Below are 10,830 nucleotides of genomic sequence, written 5' to 3' on the forward strand. Positions count from 1 at the left end.
AGATTTTTTAAAAAAAAACTGAACGTTTTTCTTTGTTTTCCTACTTAATACCTTTTTTACAGATAAATAAATCATATAATAAATAAGATAGTGACATAAACATGCATTTTACATATATCTTTAAAAAAAAAATTTAAGTAATTGATTCATGACAAAAGTTGTTACTACTTACTCATTTGATCGATATTTTCTCAACGTCTTTTTCATTTCCACTTCACTTGATGGATTGTTTTTGCAGGTAGTACTCACAGTATTGGCTATTTCAATCTGAAAATCATTATTCAATGAAATAAATACTTTATAGAGTTATTCTTGAATTAGAAGCATTTTATTAAATGACACTACAAATAAATACGCAACCATTAGTTTGAGAAACATTTATATTTTTCAGGAATTGAAAAAACAAATTAAAATCGCAAGTTAAAATTACAGTTAAAAACTCTTAAACGGATCAATCTTTTAGAACGAATTGATTGCATTGTGAAACATTAAATTATTTTAATTGAATTTGCTCCTACGTTGCAATTATACTTTAGTAATAAATTATTATTCATTTAATTCCTATGATAAAAGTTAAATTTTGTTCAAAATTATTTAATTTTAATGATAAAATCTATACCTCTGTAGCTATCGGTCAAGTATTATTCATAAAAATTAAACTGAAGCATTGATCTATACATTAAAATTACTTATTAAAGAATCTAAACACGGTTACTCAATGAAAATGCAATGTATATACTGAACAAAAAACATGTATTATTTATTACTTTAGATTAAGGTATTTATAAATTAAGAATAATACTAGGTCCCGTGATAGGTAGATAGGTAAAGCTAAAATAATAACATGGTTTCTTTGAAATTAATAACAATTTCTACATACCCATGCGATCTAGCGGAAGAACTGAGAACTAATAATTGCTGAGTAGTTATCAACCCTGCCAGTAGAGCGCTCTTAACAGCAGTTTTTGTAGCTTTTTCAAGTTGGAATTGACTACACATTCATATCACTGGAAACATTAATATTCAAAATGACTGTGGTGAGCATTAGTTGGCAGTTTAAACTGCTGCATTCAGATCTACTTCAAAGACAATCTATAACTATAAAAATCATTTTAAAAGAATATTACAATAGTTTATAAATCAGTACCCCGGAGGTACACAACACTCACATTTCAAATTTTTTACAGGAGAGCAAATGAAAGAGGTTTTTCTTACTTATAAGCCCACGGGAGTTATTTTGCTTCAGTCTTTGGTCGATAATAAGTAACAAAGATGCACCATAAGTGATGGTTGGGTAATAACAAATGAAATATTGTATTAGAAACATTAAAAAAATAAATTTTGAAAAAATGGACTTAGTGTTGTGTACCTCCAGGGTACTGAAATAAATTAAATATTAAATACCTACAAAATTAATACCTTATTGAAATGTATGAAGTCCAAATGTTGTTAGGCCCGCAATTCTGGATAATAACTTTGATTTTATCCAACATAGCCCACGTGTTTATTGTAACTGTTCGGTTTCATAATTACAATCACCATCAAAAAGTAGATTTGATAGCTTAAAGTAGATAATTCGACTGCACTTTGTTCTTGTTGACTACTGAGTACTGACTGAGGAAGGTTACATGGTGGAGGTTATACCATGTTATATGTAATGAATCGTAAAACATATTTAAAATAAATTTCTACAACAAATCCTACTACTTAATTAAATAAGGTTAATTTTAAAATGATAAATGTGAACAATAGACATCTGGAGGCATGACGGCGTGAATATTGGTGTGATTATGTTTATCTGTTACCATGTCAACCGCCACATTGAATTATACAAATTTAAAATATTTTTTACAAGCAATGTTTAACATTTAATTTTACATTTTCAACATGGCGAGTTACACATTACCATAGCTATTCAAAATCACTTCCAATATTGACAATTTCATTTTGATTGAGAGGAAAGCCGCCCACCATATTTTTCCTCACTCTATGCAATTTACCTATACCTAAATAATACATTTTTTAAGTAATTGATTCATAATAAAAATCGTTTGTACTTACTCATTTGATCGATTTTTTTTCTCAAAGTCTTTTTCATTTCCATTTCAGTTGATGGACGGTTTTGCAGATAGTATTCACAGTACTGGCTGTTTTCAATCTGAAAATCATAATTTTTTTATGATTAAATTCAATACAATGGGTATGATTAATCATCAAAGATTAATAAAAAAGGTTTTTAGCTCATGACAGAACACTTGAAACGTACTAAATAATGGATAAGATTACCTAAATAACATTTTCACAGGCCAAATGATTGGTAGCTTTCCTTGACTTCTTCATTCTTCAGAACAGAATGGATTAAAAAAAATCTATGAAGATAAAAGCATGTAAATTTATAAAGAATGCTGCATTAATAATTTTAACTAAATCCTCACCTTCTGTAAGACTGTAGTGATCAGGGCATTTTTTGGTTTAAGTTATTTTTTTATCAAGCAGCTTAAGTATGTAGCTAGCAAAATTAAACCATTCTGTATCAATTTTCTTGAAAAAGTTGAATTTTGTTCAAAATAATTACGTATTTCTCCACCGTAATTGAACCACTCCCGCACTATCCTTGCTGAGTGAGGAAGGTTATACATGTGTGTCATACCATATGTTAAATGAATCGAAAAATATTGTAAAAATATTTAAATAAAATTCATTCATTAATCCAAGAACTTATTTAAAGGTACTGTACGTGTAATTACTGCATATTTTAATTTTCTGTATGAGGGGGCATAAGTTACATATATGAAAAAATCAATTAAAAAATACATAAATAAGTAAAATCTTGACAATTTTAAAACAGTAAAGAACATGTGACATGCTAGAATATTTATATTGGTATGAATTTAAAGAAAGCATCCGGGTCAATTAGATCGTTCATCATATTTTTGAATCGTTTTCGGTTTGCACATTCAGCTAGTTTCTATTTATTTTCTAAGATGTTGTTTACGTCTTCCTTTCATTTCTGTGGGTAACAGCGTCATCGTATACTGTCCAGTTGGAGATGTTGTTTTATAAGGTTTTTATGTACGATGAGTCTGTTTTGTTGTTTTTTAATGTGTGTTCTTTGTAACTTCTTGTATTCTTTTACCGCTCTAACCAATATAGTTGTTATCACAGTTTGGACAAACTAGTCTGTAAATACAGGTGTAGTAATAATGGTTGTTAGTTTTTGTGAGTTGCACATATTCTGTTTTTCAGTTTGTTTGTTGGTCCTAAACGCGGTTTTTTGAGGCCTTGTTTCTTGAAAAAGTTACATAGTTTGTATGTCTCGTTCCCACGTAAGTAAGAGGATATATTATGTCATACTTTTGGTCATGGTTGGGCAATGTTCTTTGTGAAACTTATTAATAATATTGATAGTATTACCGTTATTTTTGTATTCACGATTATGGTCGTTCAGTGTGAGCGGTACAGTTTTTAATCTGTTTGCTACTTGTCTAGAGCGGCTGGTTTATGTTCTTGTATAGCATGGTGAGTATAATAGTGTCTGTCAGTGGAAAAAGTTGAAAAAAAGTTTTAGTATTTGATGTAATACTTTAAACGTATTAAATAATGGATAAGATTACCTTAATACATTTCGACAAGCCAAGTGGTAGGTACTTCTTCATTCTCCAGATTAGAATGGATGAGAACCATCCAAAATTTAGTAACTACTGTGGATGTAAAGAAGGGACCGTAGATGTGGTCAATCATTTCACATTAAAGCTGAACATCACTGGACTGGTGCAAGCCGGCAAAAGGTTAGAAAAGCCCATGGATAAAAGCTCTGAAAATTTACAAAGATTGCTACGATAATAATTTTAAATAAAATCACATCTTGTGTAAGTCTACAAATCGGAACATTTTTCAGTTTCTATTTTATCAAACAGCTCTTTACGTAGCAACCAAAATTAAACGTTCAATACACAATTTTCTTTGAAAAAGTTTAATTTGGAACTAAATAATTATTTCTACTTCAACAATGTTGTTATCATCTTGGACTACACTTGGTGACTCGCATTTTTCTAAAAAAAATGGACTTAAAATATTAAAGAATGCTTAGCTAGACTAAAAAATAGTTCTATTTGATTGAAAAACGGCACAGCATTTGCATGAACGTTTGATGTCTTTTTCAGTCTAATAAAAACCTACTTTCAACAAAATTAAATTTTGTTTTACTTTGATTCAAAGGGAAAGATTAAATTTAAATGAATTGTTTTATCTTCTTCGACAATACTTTTTATATAATAAATACTGGATAAAACTATCTGAAAAACCGCTTTACTTGATAGCGCTATGGATGTTTTTATTTTCCTTCTGTTCTGCAGTGGAATGTCGTGTTGGATATGAATCATCTCAACTTATGTACGGATGTACTTACTGCTTGTAAGTAAGAAACTGCATGCAGGCGAAAAAGCTGCAACAGACGAAGGCACTGGTTAAAATTAAAACCATTACATGTTCACTAATGAAATAAAGTTCTTTACTGTGGTTTTAGACATTTTTATAAATCTTAGCTTTATATATCAAAGATATCATAAAGTTGAGACTCGCCTTCTAAAACGATAAAAATCCAATAAACGCATGGTATATAACATTTTAAAATATTATTAAGAGACAAAATGGACTCACGTATGAAAACACTGGAAAAGGGAAAGAAAGCACTGCAGAAAATCTCAGTAGGTTAAAAAAGACAAGTAATGTGTGAAGAAATATAACTTGTTACAGTATATTTTTTCATACGTTACATACATCAACGTATATTCGCTGTACACCACATCTAATTGCCTTAAAAAAAATTATAAAATATCTCGAAACTTTAGCATTCATACATTTCTTTCATTACATACATTATAAAATTACAAATAATAATAAATAACTTATGGTAGTGGTTATGTAAGTTGCAACTTTTAAGTATCTATTAGAAAGTACAAATTTTAATTTATACCAGACCGTTACCTCACAAGCGATCATCCAACATAAAAGACATCACATAAAAATAGACTAATTAGGCAGAATACAATACCAATGGTACATCTGAGTATCTTCTGTTGAAAAAGCCATAAATGTAATTAAAATAAAACGAATAAAAAATAAATGTGAAATTTTAGGACTTACTTATTTTAAGGGTTAAAAGAAATTTTATAAAAGTATTTCAATTTCATAGCATTAGTTTTAGTACAGAACAATTGATTTAGTGTTTGCAAGTACATTTGTTAAAAATACTGCACAACTTCAATTTAATTCGTTATTAGTAAATTGCTTCCTTATTATAACGTTTATTGAAAACAATCGAAAGTAAATAATAGAAAATAAATAAAGCAACCACAAGTGATTATGAATCTTAATATAAACGGCATTAACTTTATTCTATTATTATTCTAATACATATGAAAAATCAGCAATTTAAAAATCAATTATTTATTACAAAAAAAAAAAGCAAATCTTAGCTAAATAAATACCGAGTTATGTCATGTATCCAACAGCCACGTAAAGTAAATTACTTACAGATTTGATTAAACTTAATGTTTTCAAGTATTTCTAATCTGAATTGTCTGATACTTAAAAAAACACTTTCCAAAAATGATTCTGGTAAGCACTGTGTACGTAAAAGATTTTCTAAATTTTATAACCAATAAAAATAGTTAATTTTTTTTTTTTAGATTAACACCTCCACTGATATTTTTATCTGATTAGTACTCTCTACTAGGCATAAGAATAACTTCTCTAATAGCTAATCTCTTTTTTAAGAAAATTAGACAATCAATAGTCTTTTTATAGATAATTCTGACACTTACCCTGTTCAACTTACATCCTACCAGTGACAGTCAGGAATTAACAGAATTCTTCTAAATTTCAGTCTTTTCAAGGCGCATGTTGGTTCGTGGTTAAAACTTCTGCACAAAGATCTTCTAAATTTATGCTGAAACAGGACCACCCATAAAGTTTAACTTAATAAAGATAGCTTGTAGAGATTTACATAAATAGGGTTAAGTTAGGTCAATTGCAATTTCTAACCAGGGATCAAGTCGTCTGCAGATATTTAATAACTATAGGTATTTGAGAATACTAAATGAGCATAATAATAAACTACCTTGATTTATTACATAAAACTTAACGTGAAGTACTGCACGAACCTTATATAACTGTAGAAAATGTATTTAAGCTCAAACTTTATGAACTAATAATGAATCTAAAACTTGGTGAGCGAAAATTCCACTGTATGAAGAAAACCAAAATTCAAAATTAGGTGTGAATGAGGTAGATGATAACAGCCACCTAAAAATACCTTAGAGGTAGCTAAACATTTAATCCGAGTATTAGATTAATGAATAGAGTGTTAATGAACACGAACTTAAAAACGAGAGGTAATTTCAATTATTAATAAGAGTGCCCTATCACTAAAACAATTTATAAGTCAAATGGCACATTAACTTACCAGCATTGAATAGAAGCAATACTCAGGCGAGTAGGATGTAAAACGAGTACGGTTATCTGGATCCATTACAACTGGCCAACCAGCTGGTATTGTTCACAGCCTACATGATTTTTTAATCACCTTATATAATTTCTCAGCCTTTATCTTTTTATCTTAATTCTGTAAAGTTTTCATCAGTTACTAAATATCAGTTATCAATGGAAAAATGTTGCTATCAGTCCAAAACCTTAACTGAAGGAAATAGGAAGGATGTGCGGCAATGAAACGAGAAAATCTTCGTTAAAAGTTTAATTTGTTCTCAACGTTTTGGGTGCCCATTTGTGCCCATCATCAGAAGCTTCTGGGAACTGTGACATACTTCATAAATTTAGGAAATAGGTGAAACAGTTAACAAACACAAAATTCGAATGTCTACATCTTTTGTGGGGCCTTGGTCAGCATTAGTAGATTCTCCCAACCATCTCAGTCCATGGCTTTTCTACTTCACTAACAGACGCCCATCTTCATCGACAATACCTTGTCCGCCCTCTAGATGATCCAAGATGCCCTAATAGATTTAACAAGAGCCTCTTTCTTCGCTCATTCTTTGCAGGTGACACAGGCAGCTATCAGTTTCATGGCAACTACATGTGTCTCTTCTTTATTAAAGTTGCAATTAGCTTTTTCAGATCAGCAATTTTTCTTGTGACAATGAACGCCGTCGTTCTCGACTGTATCTAGATCATAAAATGGGGTTTCAAAACTTTTCTTACCCAACAATTCAACCTTAACTCATTCACTGCAGTTGGCACCCAAGTTTCTGAGCCATACAGTAGTCAAACTGGTAGGAGAACTGTTTTGGATACATCAGGTTTTTGCCAGTCCCGGGAGGCATGCTAATGACGGAGCATATCTCATCACCTAATTCTCCCAGACATCTTGTTATCTGCAGAGATCCAGCTTCTAATCTATTTAATAATTTTATTAATGGAATTGAGAGCCGTTTGAAAAATAGTTAAAATATCGTTTTTACTTCACAACATTGTTGCCTGAATAGAAAACGGTCTCGCACTTCTGAAACAGAAGTATGTCAGCAAAAATACTAAGCAAGGCATTCTGCTAAGAGCCGATCTCTCTTTAAAATCGGGGTATTGGTGGAATAACTCTTACTTCCACTTAACAGTTGAATGAAAACTTATTTAAAAAAAACAATCATACAAGGAAAAAAAATAAGTGATTGGGAAAATTAAAAAAAAAAAAAAAAAAGATTTAAGATGTTTCAAATATTACTTTGATTAAAAAATGCTTTGGAAAGATTAAAGAAACAAAAATAAATAAATAAATAAAATAATATAATTTAAAAAAAATAAATAAAAGCAACATTTTTTTTTTAAATTATTTATTAGTACTTTTTTTTTAAAAAGTATATCATCCATGTAATTGTAATGCAAGAACAAACCATTGAATTTTTCAATAATTTTTTAAAAATTATTTATTTAAATTATGCTATTTTGTCTTGTGATGTAATTTATAATAAAAAATATTTTTTTTTTATATTTTTTTTGAGTGTTGTCAATTGAATTTTATTTACTTTTTCAAGTTTTATACTTCAGCAAAAATGTAAGGCATTTATGCAAACTGTTGGAGAGAGTCCATTTATTTTTTTTATTTATTTAATAATTTTGTTTGTCCTGCTTGTGACAATTCCTAGATAATCAAATAGACAAATTTTACATTTAGAAAAACATGGACCAATCATTTTTTTTTTTTTTTTTAAATAATTTTTTCCTACTACATACATATAAATTGTGAATGTACTTTTTTAATTTTGTTTGTTTGTTTTAATTTAGATTACAATTTTGTTAATTTAGTTTATTAATTTTTTTTTTAACAATCTGGCAACAATTTCTACACATCCTAAACATATACAATTTTCGTTTTAAACCATTTAACCAAGCAAAATTTGATTTGCTTAAATTCCTTAAAAATCTATTTTATATAAATATTTTATATTATATATATTTTTATTTTTTGCTTTTTTTTTTACTTTTTTTTTTTTTATAATAACACCTAAATATGTTTCTACACAACATGGAGACACCCAATCAATTATTATATAATTAAATGTGAGAGTTACAATCAAAACTTTTCCCTGATACATTAGAAAATACACATAAAACATTAATTTTTTTTTTTTAAATAATTTTATTTTAAATTTATTTTGTCTAAAACATTTTATTTTAATTTTTTTTGTAATAAAACATTTATAGTTCCATGATTTATCCCAAATTTTTTTTTTTTTTTTTATTTTAACAGCTACGAAATTGTGCAGGACATCAAACAATAAAAATTAAAAATTAAAAAATAAGACATCTATACATATAATTTTTATTTTATTTATTTTGTAATGAGTATACTTGTTTTGAGGTATATGAAATTTGTACATCAAAAACTTTATTTCTCTCTCTCTCTTACTGCTGATGAAGAGAAATGATTGCCGCATCGATCACGTTGAGTTTCAAGAAAAAATATGCACTTTTCTTTTTTTTTTTTATGTCCTTCAAAAACTTCCAAAATTTCTCTTTAATAGAGGTTTATATAATTAGTTAATAAAAGCTAAAAAATTATTATTGAAAGAAATTAAGGGGGAAAATCATGAAACCCAGAAATTTTTCACTTTCTGAGCAGGATCAATTTAGTAGTAGAAGTGATGACGGGGTACGATTGGGTTGGCCAAGCCACTTACTTAAAATAGGAAGAACAATTATTCCAATTGCCAGCAGAGATTGGAGATGAGGATTACACCAGGCTGTGGGGGTGCTTGATCCTCCCCGGGATATATCTCTTTATCTTTCAAGATAATGCAAGTAAACTTAGTTTAGATTTGAGTCCATAGGGATTAGATAGAAAGCCTACTTACTACTACAACAACACCGTGGACCCCAAAGGTAGTTCCATGAAACTTTTGGTTCATGAAGATCACAAGCTCCAGTACAAGACTACAGATAAATAAATCTATGTACGGCCGCGCAGTTTTGATTGAATAACCGAACAAAACTTGAACGCGTGCACGCGTAACAATGAATGAACTATTAAACCAAACTATTGGTCTAAAGTTTCATCAATGACACTACTGTGACCCACTGAAACCTCAATTCTTTGATGGCTGCACCTGAGATAAAAAAAGGATTTGAATCCCTATTGGAAAGCTCCAGAAGACTCTTACTCCCGGACCAAGCGCAACTTGCCGCGCTTCATCATTCTTCCTATTTATCCAATGACCGGTCACCTGAGTAAAAAAAAAACACCAGATTTTGCATTATACATATATATATTTGTGTAAACTGATTTTAAACGGATTTTCTTAAGAGAGAAGAAGAGAAAAAGTAATAGTACACCCTCCAGGGCATCTTAATTTCGTATTTTTACACTTTTTAGATTCCCTCATCTGCACAATTTAAACTGATATATTTTTTTTTTTTTTTTTTTTTAAAAAATCCAGAATGAGGAAAACTATCGGAAAATGAAACGCAGTAAGAGAAAATCACTAGGAAAAAATCACACTACATTGTTTTTTCTTAAAAGAATGATTATTTATGGTCTACCATGTTATGCATTACATTGAATCAATCTGGAAATTTAGACAAAAAAGAAAAACAGATCCTAAAATAATTTCATCTAAACAAAAAAAATGAAGCTAAAGAAAATATCCACAATTTTATTTTTTTAATTTGTGTGAATTAGTGTGTTATTTATTTTATAAAAAAAATCTATATTTTTTTGTCAATTTTATACCCTTAAAATCTAAATTCCTATTCATTTATTTATTTTTTGTAATTTATGTTTTTACTGTTTCTGACACAGTGCTTTTCTTTTTATATCATTTTTTAATTTACCAATTTTTACTAAAAATTTATTTAATTCCATTTATTTTTTTTTTGTACATAATTCATTTTTTTTTTGTACATTGTGAAAAAGTAAATAAAATAAAAAACTCAAACCCGACATTTAGGAATCGGGATGTGTTTTTTAAGTAATTTATTTATTTATTTTTTTTCTGACAGTATCACAATCCAAAAATTTACACTATATAAACAATGAAGTAATTTTGTTCAATTGATTTAAACTAGAGTGTTTGTTTGAAAAGTTGAAGTAGAGGAAGGTGTCTCCCCATCACAATATAAAATGTACTTTTGTATATATTTTCTTGTTAATTTATTTATTTATTTTTTTGGTTAAAACTTTTATAATAAATAATCACATATTATAAAGGTCATTAAAATTTTTTTTTGTTTTGTTTTTAATACAATTTTATTTACTAATTTTGTATTTATTTATATTTTACAGTCATATTTCATTTTTCCTTTTGCTATTTTTCAATTAAT

General features: G+C 28.5%; 1 protein-coding gene across 12 annotated transcripts in view; it reads right to left on the reverse strand.

Annotated features, from left to right (window-relative positions):
* The window catches only part of chinmo (Chronologically inappropriate morphogenesis), a 41,462-nt gene that overhangs the window by 1,185 nt on the left and 29,447 nt on the right, over window positions 1-10,830 (reverse strand). The window contains exons 7-17 of one of the 12 annotated variants that reach the window (XM_074131047.1): window positions 6,467-6,625; window positions 5,826-5,950; window positions 4,987-5,075; window positions 4,313-4,444; window positions 3,615-3,814; window positions 2,436-2,617; window positions 2,287-2,341; window positions 2,062-2,158; window positions 1,420-1,614; window positions 881-1,007; window positions 173-267 (exon numbers count right to left, since the gene is read on the reverse strand). In XM_074131047.1, coding sequence (XP_073987148.1) covers window positions 6,620-6,625 — 6 coding nt within the window. In that variant the 3' untranslated portion in view covers window positions 173-267; window positions 881-1,007; window positions 1,420-1,614; ... (6 more) ...; window positions 5,826-5,950; window positions 6,467-6,619. The other 11 variants (XM_074131045.1, XM_074131037.1, XM_074131044.1 and 8 more) reach the window with 11 other exon arrangements.

This window comes from Rhodnius prolixus, unplaced genomic scaffold, assembly GCF_049639745.1.
Source record: "Rhodnius prolixus isolate KJV_2025 unplaced genomic scaffold, Rpr scaffold_4, whole genome shotgun sequence".
Lineage (NCBI taxonomy): Eukaryota > Metazoa > Arthropoda > Insecta > Hemiptera > Reduviidae > Rhodnius > Rhodnius prolixus.